At 39.2% G+C, this 22,397-nt stretch overlaps 1 protein-coding gene across 1 annotated transcript; it reads right to left on the bottom strand.

The window, feature by feature from the left end:
• Positions 1-857: 857 nt before the first annotated feature.
• LOC143027165 (uncharacterized) lies at positions 858-20,957 on the bottom strand. Its single transcript, XM_076188259.1, has 2 exons — positions 20,083-20,957; positions 858-3,539 (listed from the first exon to the last, which is right to left on the bottom strand). The coding sequence occupies exons 1-2, from the start codon at positions 20,308-20,310 to the stop codon at positions 2,445-2,447; spliced, it is 1,323 nt and encodes a 440-aa protein (XP_076044374.1). The 5' UTR covers positions 20,311-20,957; the 3' UTR covers positions 858-2,444.
• Positions 20,958-22,397: the final 1,440 nt, after the last annotated feature.

Consider the following 22,397-nt stretch of genomic DNA (forward strand, 5'->3'; position numbering starts at 1 on the left):
TAAAAGAGGTGTGGAAAGCAGAGGTGGAAGGAGTATGAGGGGGTGAACAAGGATGAGATGGATGGATGGGGTAAAAGGGACATTGGGAAAGAGGTGAATGTCTGTTGAGAAAGGAGGGGAGAAGACTGAAGATAGAGGTGAGTGGAGAGTGGTTGTGTATGGATGATGCTGTGATGCATGGATGGGAGTGGGTGGGGAATTTATGTGAATAATATTTTGATGTAGCCCAAAGGGATTTCTCCCTGTCTTCTCTTTTTCTGCATGAAGAGATGGAGGGGGGGGGAGGGAGTCCCTGATTAAATGAAGTGGCCTTGCTGTGGATGTGCTATGTCTTGCTACATTGTTTCTGATCCAGGGGTGTGGGCGGGATGCAGGGATGACCTGTCATTCAGGAGGAGCCAAGATAAGAGGGAAGGAGGGGGAAAAAGCCATTGGTATATGTATGTGTAAGGGGGAAAAAGCCATTGATATATGTATGTGTATATGTATCAGAGCTGGGCGTGTTCCTTGGTGCATTCCTTAGTGTTCTGACTGGCATGACTTTGCTCAGGACACTGAGGAATGCACCTAAGAAATGCACACTAAGAAATGCACCCAAGGAATGTACCCAGCTCTGATATATATATTATATATACTGTGTGTGTATATATACATTAGCTGGGCTCAGTACAGAGATTGCACAACCCCTCAGGGTTATACTTCCTGATGGAGGTGAAGGGGTTGACAGGTTTTGAAAATGGACAGCTTTGCTGTTCATCTTGCAGAACTACATCTAAGTACCTGTCAGTGAACCCTATGTACAAGAAAGAATTCAATTATTACATTCCAGGAGGTGGCGACAGAAAGAATACTGCATGTTGTTTTCTTTTATCTTTTAATAACTTAAATACAATTTGGTTTTTCCCCTTCAATTCCTCCTAACTCCCTTCTCACTCTTAACTAGAACAGTCCAAATCTACACTCCCAACATGGAGTCACTCCCATTCAAATTCTGCAAACCAATGGGACTTCTACAATGCCCTAACCCCTTCGCCACAATGATACATTCCATGATTCTATTCTGGCAACACTAAAGATTTAGCTTCTCAAACACCAATATAAAAAAGGAGTTGAGAGTATTTCAATTGACTCTTTCGTTATGGTAAAATATACTAATTCTATTCTGGGTAATACCAGACAATTTCATTCAGCCTGGGGAATGTTACCATGCTGAAACGTTAAGGTCATGTTAAACAGAGACAAACTTGACAAAGTATGGCAGTGATCATGGGAAGACATACATTATGAATCAGAGATTAACTTAAAATTATGCATGCCTCAGGGTATTGTTCATTAAGTTTTCTCAAAATTATGTAACTTTGAGCAATATCAACATATACAATTTTTATAAAAGTGTAAAATTTAAAACATATTCTTTAGCAGTAACCAAAGTGTAAACCAAATTAAAAAGTAAATCATCCTTTGTTGTCAAAAAACGTCATTTTTCCATTACAACTCTTACATCAGTCACACTTGTGACTTACAATCAACGATAAAAATTCTATATGACTTGATGCCCAAAATAGCATCCCTGTTTAAAGACTATTTAGCCCTACCAAACAATCTTGGCCTCATCCACTCAAGAGCTGCAGTCACTCAAAGGACAGCATGAATCCATAATAACATTCACAACTTCAGTATTGCAATCCTGCACACAATAAAATTTGGCCAAGTATTCTAACATTGGTAGGACCCACAACTCCACCTAAACTTTCTTACTCCTGCCTACCCTGTCTTTTGATTTTGACTGGCTCCCGCCTAAGTTTCCCACAGTAATGGCCATCTTGTGGCGGGTGTCACCATTCTCAATGTATCAGCACTGGACCCATGCTGACTACTATTGTTTACCATTTTTTCTATCCTCACCATGCCTGCATGGCAGAGGCAGTCAAAGGTGCTACCACTCTAAGTTTTATGAGCACAACTCCAAAAGTCACCAACATGTGACAAACTGAACAAAGCACTGAGAATGTAATAGAGTGCTATCCCTTTCCTATAGGAGTTAGGATACATCTGGTGTATTATTTAGTCCTATATATTACATTTTGAAAGACCTCAAATCCATGGGCTTCTTTGCCCTTGTATGGGAGGTAGCCAATCAAGGCATGTACCCACTCCCATCCACCACCCTTTGTTTCCCTCATTTTAGCTCTTCATGGATGAAAGGTCATCCTTGTGTCCTACCCACTCAAATAAAATGATCACTTGCCAGTCCCATGAAATACTTGGGCATTGATATCACCAAGTCAGGCATCTAAGGCAAAAACTGACCTTCCTGGGTCATGTGACAAGGACATGAGATGTCCAGTAAGAAGCTTATACAAAATTATTCTTCATCACTTGTATCAACATGTTCTTGATGGCCAACAAACCCATTTTCTTTATCTTTTCCGGCAATACTTTCTTTAAAACTCACCCTCCTCTTCATCATCATCCTCAAGTCGCAATCCTAGTTCCTCTTCTTCATAATCATCATCCTCGACCCAATCTTGGTCCTCATCTCCTTGGTCCTTATGAAGATCACCATTTTCCATGAATAGGCCTCCTCCTTTCCACCCAGGAGTGTCCTTTTGCTGCAATGAATCTTTGTCACATTTCTTGCTGAAATCACACATCTGCTGGGCACCTGCATCATTGCTGTCTTTACCACCTGTGTCCTCATTGACTTTCCATCCATTCTTATCTTTACTCTTGAATTTATTCTCATTATTTCTAAAAACTAACTTGTCCACTGACATGTCAGTTTCCCCACTGTAGCTATTCTCTGGAGCCTTTTCAGTTGTCACATCCTTTTCTCTTCTTCTTTCATCAGGACCTTTGTTGATGTTCTTCTTCGCTGAGGTGGTCTTCTTGCTTCTTGTAGTTTTGCTCCTCCTTTTTATTTTGCCACCTCTTTCTGAAGGAAGGAACTCATCCTTATCTTGCCCTACTTGGCTATTCATCTCTTGCCCTGCAATGCCTTTCCCTTCAGAGCCCTTTATTGGGCCTTTGTTGTACTCTGGTCCATCCCTACCATCACCTGGTTCTTGTGCATTGGGTCTAATTTCTATGAGGGGTCCAGCTCCTAACCTTGGAGAAACAAAGTCTGACTGAGAGGCACTGACATGAACCCCAGCACTTTCACCACTGACAAGATATTCCTCCTTGCTTACATTCTTGACCCTACTGAGATCTTCTGTCATTTCCCACCCATTCTCTTTCTCTTTACTGTGTTTCCGCCGTATACTGGTGCCACCATCGCCAGCCTCCACCTGCTTGTGGCCTACAGCAGTTGATGATGCTGTCTTCAGTGTTGCCACCCTGCCTTTACCACCCAACTTTCGCATCTTGCCCTTGCCACCGCCACCCTGTCGGAGCACCCTGAAGATCTGCCGACTACTAATGGCCATGGTGTGTAGAAACATTTTGCGGCACACTGGGACCAGTGCCTCCTCCACAGGCAAGTGGTATCGAATCCGCCTTTTCCGGGGCTTCTGTCCTGCTGTCTGAACAGGCTCCACCTGTAATACAAACAAAATCATTAGATGTCTACCCTGCTCCATATATATAATCAAAATAAAAAAAAATTATATTTCTGCTCTTACCTGCTTTGTCTAAGATCTAGGATTTTATCACAAATATATATATACATATATATCTACAGTATACAAATGTATGTTGCACACAGCCAGTTTTCATTTTTATGTTTTTAATTCCTTGGTCTCTAACTAACACCTCCTATATTATGGTACTCCTATACTGCTCTATTTTTTATTCCCCTTCTCCACTACCCTTAGTCATGTGTCATCACTTCTACATTCTATTATTTATTTCTCCCTTTCCAAATATTCGTTTGACTTTCTCTGCATCTTCTTTTGTTATATTAACACCTGATTTGTGTGCTCAACTATTTTGCCTCCTTTAATTTTCTTCATGTACAGTGTATTCATATTACTTCAACACAGTTGCTTTTACATACCTTTATGAAACATGAAGTTACTCATTACTTATACCTGAAATATGCTGTGGCCATCAGGAATCTAAATAAAGAAAAGGTGGATACTTAAACTTAGAGAGAGAGAGAGAGAGAGAGAGAGAGAGAGAGAGAAAGATATATATATATATATATATATATATATATATATATATATATAGAGAGAGAGAGAGAGAGAGAGAGAGGTAGGTGCTAGTTGGACTCCAAGATTATAGGGTTTATATGAGGCTGGCAACCCTGGGGCTAAATATCTATGTTCTTGACAAGATCCCATACTGCAAAACACCTATTTTTTTCATGACTCAGAGTTAAAAAAGAAAAAAGAAAGAAAAAATCCCACTGCTAAGCAAAATCATCTGACATTGATCTGAATAGAATCTACAGTGAATGCAACCACAAAATAGTGGCAATTTCCCTTTCAATATTGAACATGATTTTTTTTTTTTTTTTTTTATCATTATGGTATGAGAGAATAGGGTCATTGAGTAGTCTTAACCATCAGGGGTGCAATACCAATCAGATAGTTGCTGGAGATCTGGATGGCAACTCTTGTCCTCTGTTGATTTGTGGTATCACAGCCATGATATGTCATATAGCTCAAGATTCTAATGAACTAGAAGAGGCCCTTGTAGTTTAACAAAGATAAGCACTGATACATGAATTATGAGAATTCTTTAGCAGAGGTGCCAGAGCACCACATCCCTGACTTTGGTATATCTCCTCAGGTGAACAAAGTTCTGTCCAGAGGGCCCACTGCAGGATAATTGGTCTATCCCTTGGAGGATGATACAACCTTTGTATCTAAACACAGTGGCTTAATCCAACTTAGAAATGATGTATGGATACTACAAAGTCTATGAGGGGTGTTGAGTGTTGGAATGATTGTTGTTGTAAATGAAGTCTGAAACCTGTGTAATCAGCTCAAACATCATGATATGATGCTAGCATGGAAATGCAACACTACTACACTACATATCTTCATACCAACAGAATGCCAGTGATAGTAGAGAGGGAAAAGTTTGACAACTCTGAAAGAGACTAGATTCAACCATGTATAGAGGAAACTAAGAAAAATATCTGTAATGACAAAGGCAACAAATATGAAAGCACAATAAAAAAAATACAATAAAAACATCATACTATGACAAAAAGTACAATAATAATGATGATGATATGGTTTAACGTCACAAATTCCCCCCCTATCTTTGTAGTGTGGAATTTGATGAACCATTCCCTTGGTTCAACTTCACCAGTGGCTGAGTTTGAACTGCTATCACTTTGACCTTCACTGCGAGTAACGATGCCCTAACCCACTTGACAATAATAACAGTAATAATGATAATAAGTATTGCCCTCAGTTTCATTGACTTCAAATCTGTAATTCTACAACAACCAGTGCTGTCACTAGGTCCTTCCATATATTTCATTGTGAAGAAATTTGAACTTTTGTCTGCTGTGTTGTTTTAGTGAAGTCTCTATGCCACCAGCTAAGAGGAGGAAGAGGAGAAAGAGGAGAATTGGTTGTTATGGTATGTGGCTTACCAATCCATCTTTGTGGACAACCTCATGCTGCCATTATAAGTTATACTGAATTTCATATATCAGTCTAATTAGTCAGGGGTTTTCATAATGTGGTTAGGAATCATGTTTTTTGTAGGGAGTTGTGGAGGGATGATTTAGGTATTGGTGTTTTATTGCAAGATATTTGGTGTTTTTTGTTGTTTGAGGGGGTAAATGAGAGAGTAGGTTGTTGCTGTGGAGTGTTGTGTAAATCAGACATCCTATTAGTATTTGTGGCACCATAAGGGGAGGTTTGCATTGGCAGGTGGGAAGGTCATTTACTGTTATGATGTGGCCATCTTTGAGCCAAGAATGTCCTGTTCTTAAAATATACTAGTGCTGTTTCAAAACTAATAATATGATGATGTGAGGACAACCATGATGTGGGGTTTGACTATTTTTGGGGTTGGTCTGCTTTTAAGTGGTTTGTTGAGTAATGTTCCTAACATCTTTGCCATACATTTAGCATTGCAGATTGAAGGACTTGGGAGCTGTGTGTTACTTATAGTGGAGTGGAGGCACTGAAAGAGGTGGATGCCACCTCACAAGCTACGTTGATAACTCATTCCTTGTTGAGGATGCCAATATGAGATTGTACCCAGCAGGTTATATATTTGAAGTAGGTGGAGATTTGGATGATCCATAAATAGTTTGTGGACCAATGGGTGGTGTGATGGTGATTGTATAGCACTTTGTGAGTCTGAGATGATTACAAAGGATGTGTGGTGGTGGTGGGGGAGGGGTTTGTGGATATTATATAAGGTAGCAAGGATGGCAATGAGTTCAGCGGTGAAGACTGAAACAATATAGAGTAGGGCAAAAAGTTGGAGGTAAATCATAAACGAGAGGGGTTAGAGGATGTGCATTTTTTGGGGGTTACATGTAGCAGGGAATGGAGGGATATTAGAGTGAGTGATGTATGTAAATGTCTTGGGGGAATGAAAAGTGTCATGAGAAGTTGGCATCTGGGGATGGATACAATGAGATTATTTGAAAGGGTGATTGTGCCTATGAGGCAGAGACTTGGAATCTAAGGGAGGCAGAAAGAGGAATTTTAAATGTATTTAAAATCAAGTGTTAGTGAAGTGTAGTGGGTGTTACAAGGATAGGGAGAGGAGGAAGAGGAGAGGCAGCTAATACATAGGGCTAATGAAAGAATACTGGGATGATTTGGGCACATGGAAAGAATAAGGACAGGTTAGCAAAAAGAGTGTAGAAGGCAGAGGTGGATGGAATGAACTTGAGGGGATGACCAAGAATAAGATGCTCAGATGGATGGATGGGGTGAGGTGGACCTTGAGCAAAAGGTGAATGTCTGCTAGGCACGAAAGGTAGAAGGCAAGAGAATGGTTGTAAATGGATTATAAGCTGGTGCAGCCTGAATGGGGATTTCTTCTTGTCTTCTCTATTTTCTCATAAGGGGATGAGGGGGGAGGGTTGTCACATAAACAAAGCAGTGGGGGCATACTGTGTCTTGCTGCATTACTTCTGACCAGGGCAATGGGTCAGAGACAGGGATGGATGACCCTTCATCCACAAGGAGCTACGATAAAGGGGAAACAAATGGGTGATGGGTGGAAGTGGAATTGGTGGGAGTGGGTGCATGCCTTGGCTGGCTACCTCATTTACATGAAAAAAAAAAAAAAGCCTTCTGGTATATAGTTAAATACTAGCCATTCTACTGGTACCTTCACTAGGTGTGTGTGGGGAGGTGGAGATAGCTACAGTTTGTCCTAGATAAGGATTACTCTAATGTGTAAACCTGTAATTTCAGTTGAAACCTTCCTTACCATACCTTTTCTTCAGGCTAGCAACAATAATAACCTGTTAAAGAATGTGGTCACACTTATACCATGATCAACTGACTGAGGTGTGTTGTCATACTTATTATAGACTTTTAGCTAATGCCAGACAATTCCATTTAGCTAGGAGAACCCTCCATTTCTCTCAAGGTATTTTTACTTTAGTTACCAGTGATTAACCACTACAATTACCTGCATTTATTTGTATTCCCTAAACAACCACTGAGCATCTATTTCCAGTGGGTTCACAAAATTTTTGGCTTACATTTCTAATACACAAAGTGAAATAGGATGGCTCATCACAATCTTAATTTCTTCAGCAGAATGGCAAATTACTGTAGAGGTTTGTCCTGAATGCCAAATAATTCTATTCACCTGGCAGGTGGAAGTTATTTTGGACTAAATGGAGTGTAGATTAATTGGATATTCCATCAAAAAGTACCCCCCTTTTGCCATCTTTAAATGAATATGCAAATTTGGTGCCAAACAGCTATATAGTATGCCATAGTGTTGAAGGGGTTACACTAATTGATGAAACCCATTCTTTAGTAGACAAAAATTAAAGCATAAGCATGCCAAAGATGCAGTTATCTGTTACAATTTTAAACTCCATGCAAAAACAAGGCCACTTTTTATTTATTAATTTGAGCTCTACAATAACATACCTAAATAATAATTACAAATAATTACAACATGAGTACATAAATATATGATGCATTGCAAGGTTGGTTAAGTCAGGCTGTGACATCAGTTTTCATTCCACCTGGTTAAAAGAAAGAAAAGTGCATATATATATATATATATATATATATATATATATATATATATACTATATATATATATATATATATATATATATATATATATATATATATATATATATATATATATATATAGATACCAGAGCTGGGCACATTACCGCCAGAGAGGTAGTGCACTACCAAAAAATCCAGGGTGCATTTCCGTCAATGCGTTACCGATTTTAATTTCCTTAGAGTGGTGTGTGTGTGTATATATATATATATATATATATATATATATATATATATATATATATATATATATATATATATACATATACATATGTGTGTACATATGTACATATATAAACATATGCAGCAACGTGGACCACTCTATGGAAATTAAAATCGATAACGTATTGAAAGAAATGCACCCAGATTTTTCAGTAATGCACTACCTGTCCAGTGATAACATGACAAACTCTGATAGTTACACACACACACAAACATACACACATTAAATTCCATTTTTCCATATGGGTGGGATAACAGTTTCCACATATTACACAAAACCATCAAGCACAATTCTTAACCCATAGACGACAGCTACTGTCCACCTCTTTGTGAGAATCACTAGCAGAATCTATTCAGCTGAGGGACACCTTCTCCATCATTTAAGGGTTAAGACATGTTAGTTCAGAAGCATTAACAGAGCCAGACGAAGCATTAGAGGGAGATAATGCTTAACCATTGTCACATTTAGGACAAATATAATTACTTGCCTTCCTTCTTCTGTATCAACCAGGCAGCACTGACCGATGGATGGATTCATGACTGTCCAAGCAATTGCAAAGATTGTCAGTCCGTCGGAAGAGGGCGGCAGCAGCAAACTACCAAATAGCCAACACAATTTGCATTCATAAGGAAATGCCACAACACTAGGTATACATGGATTATTCTGGACATTTGTATCACCCTGAAAATTGTCAACCCATAGTATCCACATGAAATTTTCACTCCTCCCAGCTCTATCCAAAGGCTTACTTTATCATCTGAGCAACTCATAAATTAGAAAATTTCCACATTGGGGCAGTTATAAGGCATTAAACTGTTGATCACATACATTTATACTGACAGGTTTACTGTAAGCCTTACACTTCTTTGAATCTATATTAGATTGACTGGGTTAGGCTGGATTGGGTTGGGTTGGACTGGCTGGAGAGGTTTGGTTTGATTAGGTCAATTTATTATGATGACATGGTTGAGTTACACTGGCATATATATACAGGATGGATTATACAAGGTAATTTGAAAATATACATTATTTTTTATACCATTTCACTTGTCTCATCCCAACTATCATTTTATGCTCTTAAAGTAGTCTGTACATTCTAAGACATTTCTTCCTATACAAATTGTCACAAATATTTCTGTGGTTGTCAGGTACCTTATGCAAACCATACACATTACCTATCCATTTATCACATATGCTAAGTTGTTATATCACAGAGCACAGCAGTTCAAAAGATTTCACTCAAGGTTGTGCCACCTGAATATTTATCATGTTATTATCATACTGAGTATCCTTCCACCCATTTTTTTACTCATTTTTTTTTTTATATCTATTTTTTACCTGTTTATTTTTATATATGCATTTCACCAAGAATGTACCCTATAATCAATATAATTTTTGTTCCTTTTGCCAAATTAGAAATGAACAGACAACACAGTATCATCTATCTATTGCCGCTATCTTCACTTTGTATATACTAATGACCCTTTTCCCCTTCCAAGAGACTGGTCAAGTCTAAGCAATCTTAGATCCTTGGGAGAAAATAAGAACATAAGAATGGAAGCAAGTGCAAAAGACCATAAGGCCTACATTAGGCAGTTCCATGTCCCTTACAACATATCATTCCCTATCCATAGTCATTTAATCTTTTCTTAAAACAACCACTGTTTCAGCACTCACTACATGGTTAATATGTTTTATTCATTAACCATTTCGGTACAATGATGCCTATGTAGATGTCATAAGACGTGAGTGGGTATACGAGGATGCTGGTGCCGGCGTCTTGATTATACATTTTTGTAGTTGTACATGCATTACCCCTGGATTCTGTGAACTGGTTTGACCATGTCTTCGGTGTTTATTATTATTCAGAGTAAAAGAGAACAAGTAATACAGCAGTGACTTTATATTTCATAATGCAAGTAGTGTGATGAATCATACATATGGCAGCCGATGCTGCGCGTGAGAATTTGACTCATACTGAAGTGGTTAAACACCCCAGTGGTAAACCAGTTCTTGCCTTTTTCTTCTTAAACCTAAATTTTGTTACATTTAAATCCATTACTATGAGTTCTGCCCTGCTGTTTTAATATGCATCACCCTTGTTAAAGCCCTTATCCCATTTGAGTACCTCTATCAGATCACCTTACATTTTTTGTCTTTCCAGAGTGTAAGGTGCCTAAACCGGTCTTTATACAGTAACTTTCTAAGCCTTGTATCGTTTTGGTCATTCTCCTCTGTACTGATTCTAGTGAATTAATATCCATTCTATATTGTACTGCATAGTCAAGGATGTGTCAATTTAATGATTACCTCTGCACTTTTGTTTCTGACTGTCCTGGCAATAAATCCGAATGCCCTGTTAGCCTTATATCTGGCACTAATGCACTGTTTCCTGGATTTGAAGTCATGACTCACTAACACTCCTAAGTACTTTTCACATTCTATTTTCCTTAATATGGTGTTATCTAAGCTATACCTGTTAGCAAAGACGGGAGATTGCAGGAGATAGGGATGAGTGGAAAAAGACTGTTTATGGATGATATTGTTATGCAAGGAAGGGGTAGGGGTGGAGGGGTAGGGGGTACTTATGTGTGAACATTTTGACGCAGCCCAAAGGGATTTCTCTCCGTCTTCTCTTTTTCTGCATAAGGGGACAGAGAGGAAGGGAGGTCATTAAGTGAAGCGGCCTTGCTGTGGATGTAGTGTCTTGTTGCACTGCATTTGACCCAGGGCAGTTGGCAGATGCTGAGATGACCCATCATCCATGAGGAGCTGAGATGGGAGGGGTAGAAAGAGTGATGGAGGGGAGAGAATGGATGGGAATAGGTATGTGCCTCTGACTTAGCTACTTCCCTTATAAGGTGGAAAAGTTCTTGGTATAGAGATAGGATAGCAAATAAGGGCAACTTTAATTACATATGGACAAGGAGAGCCAAAACAGAGGGGGAAAATGGAAAATAAGCAAATCAACACATACGCACATGTATATATATTTTGGAAGTAGGCTATTAATAATGCATGCATTGTTAAAGTCAACAGCTGTGATAGCATTATTCTGTTTATAGAATTTCTTTTCTATGTTACGCACAGTCGTCTGGATGCAGATTTCTTAGTAGAGTACTGAAGTCCATGATATTTTCCTATAGACGTCTTTCGGCCTTAACTGGCCATCTTCAGGAGGTGTTGCCTGGTCAAATTGTTGAACGAGAATGACTCGGTTTGGCCGCATGCTGATATGTATAGGCGGAGAGCGGAGAGCCGAAACGTCCGCCCGCCAATCAGCGCACGGGATGCATTCTCTGTCTTCTGGTTGGTAACGACGTTTCAGACTGCTGCTATTAATAGCAGGTTTTTGATTGTACATGAACACCGCTTCTGTCATTTTTAGTCCTCTGGTGTCGTTATTTCTTTCAATGATGGTGGTGGTGCCTTCCATATCGTGCCTCTTAAATGCGAGCCCATGCTTCTTATGGCGCCGTCCTGCAGATGTGCTGAAATCCTCTTTGACAGTGTTATAGGGGTGACGCCTATGTACCGAGAATTTCGGCGACTGCAGTCACCACTGGAACATGTGTGTTGGTACACGACGTGCACCTCTTGCATTTCACTTGTATTAGGGAGGCAGCTGTTCTTTACGACTAAGTTGGACGTCTTTCGTGTCTTTTAATAAATGACGAGGTCGATTTTTGAAGCCGGGTCGGTGGGTGTGACGTTCTTATAAATTATGTTTTTGAGGGCTTTTTCGCCACCCTTGTAGGCTGTAGACATAGTACCACTATGAAAGAGTTTTATGTTTTGTGTAACTGGTTGTTGTTCTTGTTGGCGCATAAAGTTGTCCAGTCGATGCCGTATAACGCTATTTATTTCTTGCGTGGGGTAATTGTTGTTGCCGAGAAGCTGGGTGATTCCCCTAAGCTCTGCGTTCGTGGCGGTCCATGTTGAGCAGTGGGTGAGGGCTCTTTTGACGAAGACGTTGATGACACTGCGTCGATACCGCTCAGGACACTCACTTGCACCGTTAAGGCAGAATCCGAGATTGGTGTATTGATATAAACTTCTGTTGAAAGTGAAGCGGCTTCACGACGGACCAAAATGTCGAGGAAAGGAAACTTGCTGTTTTGTTCTATCTCGTGGGTGAAGTTGAGGCAGGAATTTGTTTTGAACTTGGAAATTAAGTTCTCGACTTCTGTGTTGGCACTGGTGAAAATATCGTCAACGTATCTTGCGTAGATTTCTGGTTTTGGATGGTGCTGCTGCCAGAATATCCCTTTTTCAATACGTCACATATAAAAGTTAGCGAAGAGCATACCCAGAGGTGACCCCATGGCAACGCCGTCGCATTGCACGCACATGTTGCCGTCGGACCCGTAAAAGGGAACTTCTTTGGTGCATGTCTGTAATAGCAGACGAAGTGTGTTCTCTGGAATTGCGATTTTCTGTTCCGGATGGTATAAGCGTTGGCATATGAAGTCTATAGTTTCGTCAATTGAAACATTCGTAAAAAGACTCTCGACGTCCATCGATGCCATTATGTTGGAGGGTCGGGCTGTCTTCAGGATATCGAGAAACTCTTCTGAAGACTTCAAGCTGAAGGAGGCGGGGACAAACGGAGATATTAGTGCGTTGAGGCGCTTAGCGAACTTGTAGGTGACTGATGGTGTCTGGCTGATGATTGGGCGAAGGGGATAGCCATTCTTGTGGGTCTTCACATTTCCGTAAGCATAATCAAGCTTATGATCACCTTCTATCAAGGGGAGCTTTGTTGTGTAAAGAGTTGTTGTTTTCACGAATTAAGCGGTTTAGGTCACAGCCACCACATGGGATTCTGTAAACCATGCTGTGGTGGCTGTGACCTGTGGTGGCTGTGGTGGCTGTGACCTAAACTACTTTGGGGAGACAGGAAGAGGCATACACAAGCGGACATATGAGCACAAGAGCGACCTGAGGGCCCACCGAACATCAAACGCCCTGGTGATTCATGCGGAGGAATACGGGCATTTACCTAACTGGGACGGAGTGGAAATATTAAAACAAGGATTAGACAAGAAAAAAATAAAAATAGTAGAAGCAGCTTTTATAGCATCCCAGCCCTGCTGTAACCATCGTGATGGTTTTATTAAGCTGTCCAAAATGTCCGGCTGGATGATCTTACAGGAGCTGAAGGGTACGAGAGGGAGGGAGGGGGTGGGTTAAGGAAGGAACGCGGAATGATGTAAGATATATAATTGTTGATTTCCCGATTATGTTTGTACACTCTGAAGAAGCTCTGTTAAGAGCGAAACGTCAGTTAATAAAACTTCAACGGTTCTCGGTGTTTATCTCACCACCCTGCCACTCATTTTGTCGTCCATTCATATATATATATACATGTAAATATATATATATATATATATATATATATGTATATAAAACATACATTCGGGCTTTTTTTGTCAAAATTAAGTTGTTCACACTGAAATGTAGAAGATATCAAATGATCTATATAAAAATTCTGTAACCGATTTCTGTTCTCTACAAAGCTGAGATTCCGATCTATAACTTCAATGTTGCAGTACCAGAAAAGAAAAAAAATGTTCCTGTCGTACGTAGTGGCAATATATTCATGCAATTTCTATCCTAAATTTTAATCGTCGAGTAAATAGCATTAATGTTTACAAAAGACCTATAACGGAATCAATTATTTTCATAAAAAATTGTCGTGTATAATACTGAATTATTTTGCCATTCTTGACCACCAACCGCATGTTCAGACGATTCGTTGTTGTTCGTTTGTTTTCAACATATGAAAACTGAAGCCCGGATGTTGTGTGCTGCGAATGTGCAGCATCAGTCGTGACGACATTGATAACTACCAACATATAAGACGACCTGACCAAAATAGCATATGCTGCGATCTCTAGCCACGCGTTTAGTCTATGTACTACAGTGGCTGGGTGTATTACTGATGTGGGAAATGGATATATCTGTCGACAAAATAGCCTTATTTAGCGCACTGAAAGAAATTAACGTGTTGAACGAGTCTTTCTAGCAGTGGAGTTCCGAAGAACCAGGAGTGATTATAAACTATAATGAAAAATGTCCAAAGTGGCGAGCTAAATTAGATTTATATGAACAACATGTGTCAAATAGGAAGACAATATCAGAAGTCACGAATACCACTTTTTTTTACGACTGATGTAACTAATTATAATTGTGATTATAAAACGGTGGCATACAGAGGATGATACAAGCGTACAAAGACTACAATTTTACAGACAATACGGCCGGACGTAGGTCTTGCACTGCTCTTGACAGAATACCTTGGCCCTTTAAGCATCACACTTTATACCGCCTCTTAAAATAAATGAATGAATAATTAACAAAATAAATAAACAAATACACAAATAATTTCCATTAAAATGGATTGCTTTCTTCTTTCCAACCACATGAGTTCTATCAAAGAAAATATATCCTAAACGACAGATTTAATAAGAACTGAATCGCCTCAATACGCAGTTTGGTATCGATTCCTGCGATATTCTTACGTAGGTAGGGTGTAGAATACAGTAAACAAGTATAGACTTACTTCCCGGTACGGTTACACTAGTCGACGAAAAGATTGCAGTCCAACTGTTGCATTCGTTCATACTATAGTAAATGGTTACACGTAAGCCCTGCCTTAACGTGTAATGCAGCGTTTCTAACCCTTTTACCCATGCGTAACCTTTACAATAAATTAAATGTCTCAAGGAACCCCTGCACAAAAAAAAAAAAAAAAAAAAAAAAAAAAACATATACCACATCTTTTAGTTTCATCGTAATAATAGGTTAGGTAGGATGTCTATATTGCATTATTACAATAACCAAGAATATGTCGTGCGTGTTTGAATATTATGTATATGAAATTAAATGTAAAAAAAAAAAAAAAAAAAAAAATCAAAAGTGCATTAGCTTATCTCACTTGTTCTCGCGAAACCCTTAGGGGCATTTTGCGTAACCTTAGGGTTCCGTGGAACCCTGATTGAGAAATTCCCACCAATTACGTAAAGGAGCTACAGGCCTACCCTATCCAGAATGAGGAATATCATCGGCAGAGCCAGTGCCTATGCCACTTTCTCAAATATTTTATTCCAAATAACTCTGAACGACTCGCGATCTCTCTAATGCAGTAAACACCCTCCCATGTACATACACGGTGACGCGGATGGTAGCGTCCCAGGTTGTCACTATGGCATCCCGGGTTCGGATCCTGCCTAGGGCTGAAATAAGTTGTTTCGCTGCGCTTCGAATTGTTACTCCAATTCTCGTGGGCGGGGAGTTGTGTGTGTGTGTGTGTGCGTGTAAGGTCACATCCAAGGTCTAAGTAAAGAGGTCTAATCGCTGGAGTAGTTCTGCGCAGCTTCTGACGTCATTTAGATGCGTCCATTTTCTCTTTGTGATACATTGAAGAAAACTGTGAAACGCCAAGGATGACAGGAACTATAATATTTTATATTATATATATATATATTATATATCATATATATTATATATTCATATATATAGACAGGAACTATAATATTTTATATATATTATATATATATTTTATATAATATTTGTCAGAATATAAATAATTGAGTGGAGCGGTGCGAGCGAAGGCGACGTCATTTTCGAACGACGGACCAACTTCAACTGACAGCTATAGGACCCGCTAACCCCACTTTGAACAGCCAAGTGACGTTCACGGGCTCGCTGCGCCAACTCCCTCGAAATTCGGTCGGAAGTGGTTAGACCTTATATTCTTAGATCTTGGTCACATCAATACCCATAGATCGTTCATATACGAGCTCTGAGCTCTCTTCCAGGAGGGAAATAGCTGCCTATCACGAGTCCAACACGTGATACAAGACCATGGTGAACCGCACACATATTAATCGAGCACTAGTCAGAAGATATTTATCATCCATAGAAAATGGTAAATGAAGGGCTGACTCAATGAGACAGATTATATGATCATTATTTCATAACATAGTCGGGATGCCTCACATCTCAAAGCGCCTCTTCTGGTCACATTTTCTCTAATGGAGCATGGATAACGTCAGCATTGCACTTCATCACGGCGAAAAATGTATAAATCAACCAAATGGTGAAAAGAGTTTTCGCATGTAAGAAAAATTACCAATGTTGACATACAGCAGTATTCAAACGACTGTTTGATTATTGCCACAATAAAAATTCCATAAATTCTATTTCCTGTTTCAAGATAATTCTATATTATTAAACAATTTATCTCTTATTACTGAAGAGAAGAAAACGGGGGTCCTCCTTTCCTCGGATAACAAGGAAATGCCAACGATTATATATATATATATATATATATATATATATATATATATATATATATATATATATATATGCAGCAGACATCACTTGAACGCGTGATACTAGTATGCAAACAAACCACTGGGAAAATGGTTTGTCTGCATATATATATATATATATATATATATATATATATATATATATATATATATACACACACACACACTGGAGAGGAGCCGAAGTGCTGCATAAAGGTTTTGATCAATTCACTAGAATTGTAGAATCAGCATATATTTCAACTAAGAATTCATCGAACCATCGAGGAGGATTTATCAATTTAGGAAAACAAACTAGTATTTTAATTCTACAGTAGAACACGCCAGAAAATCGACCTTTCCCAAGTATCCGACAAGATAACTAAGTTTAGTGCATAAGCTTCAATTAGAGTTTTCCGTACACTCTCTGAAGAAGTTCCACGCGAACGAAATGTTAGTGTTCAGGGTTCCGGGCCTTCCCCTGTGTTTATGTTTTCCATCATCCAAATAATTTGTCTAAAATACTTATCAATATAAAGATATATATATATATATATATATATAATATATATATCATATATATATATGTATATACATATTACTGATAACCCACTTTCGGAAAAGAATAAGCGAAAGTATAAAGATCTGTGTATTTTGATCACTAACTGTGATCCTCTTCAGCAGATGTGCTGAAGAGGATCACAGTTAGTTATCGAAATATAAAGATCTTTATACTTTCACTTATTCTTCTCCGAAAGTGGGTTATCAGTATTATCTTACCAATGTGCTACGACATAACTGTTTTATATATATATATATATATATATACAGTATATATATGTAATTCTAAATACATCGTATCTCTTCCGAGGTGTGGACTACAACGGTATTGCATTGAGCGTCCCTAGGTTTGGATTCCAACCCAAATCCTCCAGCGTTGGACGAAATCCATCCCTAGGCTCGGAATTCAACCCATCCGTTGAATCCTTAAATCCAGCACAATCGTGTAGAGAAATTCCCACCAACAACGTAAAAAGAGCTACAGGAAGCCCCGCCCTCTATCCAAAGTGAGAAAACATCATTCGTAGAGCCATGTTCGAAACGGCGGTCCGGGTTCGAATCCCGCCCAGGGCTGAAATAATTTCAGTATCGCTGTGCTGAGGCTTGTTCCTCCAACTCTCGTGGGCGGGGAGTTGGGTGTGTGTGTGCGTGTAAGGTCACAACAATACCCATAGATCGGTCATGTATGAGCTCTGAGCTCTCTTCCGGAAGGGAAATAGCTGTCGATCACGAGTCTACATAGATTATCGAGCACTAGGCAGAAGATATTTGCCTTCCATAGAAAATGGTAACTGAAGGACTCAGTGAGAAAGATTTATATTATCATTATTTCTTTTTATAGCCGGAATGCCTGAAATCCCAAAGCACCTCTTGTGGTCGCATCTTTTCTTTTGGAGTATGGATAACTTCAATATTCCACTCCATCACGGCGAAAAATGAAGATACCATCCAAATGGTGAGAATTTACATACAGTATTCAGACGACTATTTGATTATTACCACAACATACATTCCACAAAACTAATTTTCTATTTCAAGATATTTTATACTATTAAATAATACATCTCTTATTACTGAATAAGTTGTATATATTTCTAAAACTAATTTTCTATTTCAATATTTTTATACTACTAAATAATATATCTCTTATTACTGAATAAGTTGTATTTATTCTTAAATATGTCGTAAATATGGATACTATTAACATACATTTTAAATTTCTTTCCCTCTGATCTCTTCCGAGGGAAATTATCCAAATGGCGAGTTTACATACAGTATTCAAACGACTAATTTGATTATTGCCACAACATACATTCCATAAATTCTTTTTTCTATTTCAAGATATTTTTATACTATCAAATAATATACCTCTTATTAGTGAATAAGTTATATTTACTTTAATATATGTCGTAAACATGATTACTACTAACATATTTCTTCAAATTCCCTCGGAATTCAACCCATTCGTTGACACTAGTGTAACCGTACCTTAAGATACAGTGTTACACATAACATTAGAGGACATTATGCCATTTTAACATTTCATAGCCTAATTTTTAATATTGCGACACTCAAATCCTGCAATTTTCATTGCTATTTAATAGCAATTGCTAGTTCCGCCTGGCATGATTTTATTAACTATAAACAAACATATTGGACAACACAAAGGTTAAAGAATATCCAGAGGCAATCTGAATTACCTTGCGTTCGTTTAAACGGTAAGAGAATAATTGCATTATAACGCGATGCAAGGTCTTATCGACGGCGTGGTCTGAGCCACAAAGCACTGAACTCGAAACGTTCCAACAAACGTCCGTCTTCGCTTCACATCCCCTTGTCCAGCCCACAACGGGATTCCTCTCTAACCCCCTCCACCTCTCCTCCGCGCACTCCCTTCACCTTTCCACCCTCCGCTTCCCTCGCCCAGCTGCTCTTACATTGATTACCCCTGCCCTGGACTGTTGTATTGTCCCCTCGCACAACTGTCATCTTGATACACCCCTGCCACCACCACTGTCCTCACTTCACTCAGTACACACCGAGGATCTCAATTTTAAACTCATGACCTGACAACCACTGACCACATCTCTTTACACCAGCAAAAGTTACCAAGACAAGCAATTGTGAAACATTTTACAATACATCGCAATCGTTTTTCAATACTCATTAGTAGTCTTCTTTGAATACAGTTAAACTATTTAGCGAACATTAATTCAAGATAAAACGAGAAATTCTCCACATTTATAACCAAAACAAAATGTACCCACACACACACACTGAAAGAGGATAAACACAGAACTCTTGGTTTGGGGAAGAAGGATGTCGCGTTCATGGCTAATATTAAAAATGAAGGGCAATAAATAATTCCCCGTACAGCTGCATCAACTTATGGAATAACATAAATATGATACAGCCCAACTTAAAACCATACACTAATTTAAGCTAAGTTTGACGGATGGATAATAGAAGACTATGCCTCACGAACGAAGGTGTCTATAATCTGGTAAACACACACACACGTGGTCAAGGAATTGGTGGGGGGGGGTAAGGTCACAGCATTACCAGTAGATCGGACATATACGAGTTCTGAGCTCACACCCAGGAGGGTAATAGCTGTCGATCACGATTCCAACACGTGATCCATGACCATGTTGAATCACACACACGCAGTCAAGTGACTTATGACCATGACAAATCACACACGCTCGTACAAGAACGCCCATCTCTTCCAAGCTCTACGTATAACCCGCACATTTCAAGACGAACTGGGTGACTGTTCATCATTCATAGTACTTACCTTCATCAAATCCCTCAGGAACTTGTACTTCTCTTCACCCCGGGCAAGAGTTCGGTAAGTCCAGAAGATTAGCAATCGGTCGTTTCGGCAAGTGATGGCTTCTGTACAGAGTTTGCAGGACCCAGCTGAACATCCAGGGCCCATGAAAACTTCTCTATTATTTTCTGCATAGTAGGTGTTTTGCGCCACATACATACTGGCGCGCCTTCTCTCCGCTTTCGTTGTCATCTTGTCCTCCCTCCACCACAACAACTATTTCTGAGTTCTAAATCACTTACTACACTTCTCCGTTCTACCCCTCCATCTCCAGTTTCTCTATACAGGATCTCCGATGATCTCTAGAGTATGTATATGTAAAATGAATGGTAAAGGTTGATCCCCGTTGTAAAATAATAAATCAATCGAAGATACAACCTGGCAATGATTTGAATCGGTCTTCTCGACCCGGGTGCCCAAACACAGCTGACGTCACGACGCAGTCTCAAACTGTTGGTCGCTTGGATGGACAGCCAGCCAGCCAATGTGCATGTGACGTGTGAATCCTTGGGACACACTCCATCAAATGCACGTATATGTTTAAATGACGATTTATATTAGTTGATATTAATAGGCAACAGTTTTATAATGATACTAGCGTTCTTATAACACTACATACTTGGAAACGTGAACATGTTCGTATATGAAGCCAGGCCTTGGCTTCAACTTAATCTAAAATATTTCGCTCATGGAAAGCTGATAAAAGGTAAGCAATACCTACTTAAACCCGCCTGAATAAGCTTTTAACAATAACGGAATAAGATAATAACGAAGTAAGTGCACACCTAATTTTACTTTCCAATGAATACTGTCCTTCTGAAAACCATTCCACGCGTGCGATCCGTTCGTTGTCGCTGTAATTCGACCGTACAGAAGAACGTCACAGAACTGGAAGCGGGTATGACTCTTCCATGCTTGCCCTCCAGGGTCTCACTAGATACGTGAGTTGTGCGAGAAGGAACATCGATTTCAGTTTGTGTCCATCGTGTTCATGAGCTACCTACTACCATTAGCGTCGGTCGATGTACAATAATGGTTCTCCAGTTGCCATTTTGAATATTTTTACTTTACACGTCTCTAATATTTTTAAACCACTGAATTATATTTCCGATAGTTATATTTTCTATTGATTTGTAAACTGACATTCTTTTGTGAATCAAATATTAGTCCAAGCTCCGTTCCATCTTTCCAAAATAACGTTAAATCAGTGCCCCCAACACAACACAAATCTGAAATATTGGGTAACGAGTAATTCTAATGATATACCGAGTACACTGAAACTTGGGCATGTGGTAGTGATTTGTGTCACATACAATGGAAAATGAAAAAAAAAAAATCGAGGTGGGTCCTTGATGTATAGGGAAAGAGAATTAAGTATAATATACAAGGGACGCTAGGAAAATGTGCCATGCCAGAGACTCATATGAATGGAGATAGACTAAATGTCTATAGGGAGTGAAGATATATAGCCCAAACTGGAGTAATACACGAGTCTAAATCTGAATATGATAATTTGAATATATGAGGATATAACTAATTTGGAACTATAGATTTGAAGCTAGGAATGATAATAATATAAGTGGAGTGATAGAACTTCACACACACACTTACACACGCACACGCACACACACACACACACACACACACTTCAACGAATGGACGGCTTAGAAGACGTTCTGAAGAAAAGTGAAGTCTGTGGATCCCAACGCAAAGAGAAGTGCCTAGTGTTTTTGCAGGGTGGGGGGGAAATTGCTCGTGGAGTAGTGGGAACGTAGGGAAAGAGGAAAAGGGGAGGGATTACTGAGGGAAATGGAAGGAAATGAGGAGGGAGTAGACTTTGACCAGCCAGACAAGCGAAAGGTAAACAAAAGACTTAGCGAGGATCAAATGTCTAATAAAAATGTAAAGATTAGAAGTATAGAGAGGAGCAATACAGAAGAAAGTGACGAGAATATGTTCCAGGGATTTAAAGAGGGTGGGGGGGACACAACCCCCCCCCCCGACTGATAAGACTAGAGGAGAGAGTTGATAAGGTGATCGAGGACTTGGAGCGTAAGTTAGGTAACGTAGACTCCATTTTTCAAAGAATTGAAAGGTTGGAACAACTAGAGAAGGCTAACAGAAACTTAACTGAAGAAATAGAGGACCTAAAAAGACAGTTAGGAAATGTAAAGGAGGAGAATGAGAAATTGAAGAAGAATAGTAATGAAAACAGAGAGAAACTAGCTACAGAAGCTAAAAATTGGAGAATAACTCAAGAAGGGAATAAGGTTTCATTC

Source organism: Oratosquilla oratoria, chromosome 7, assembly GCF_046742065.1.
Source record: "Oratosquilla oratoria isolate Oo_2021 chromosome 7, ASM4674206v1, whole genome shotgun sequence".
NCBI classification, from domain to species: domain Eukaryota; kingdom Metazoa; phylum Arthropoda; class Malacostraca; order Stomatopoda; family Squillidae; genus Oratosquilla; species Oratosquilla oratoria.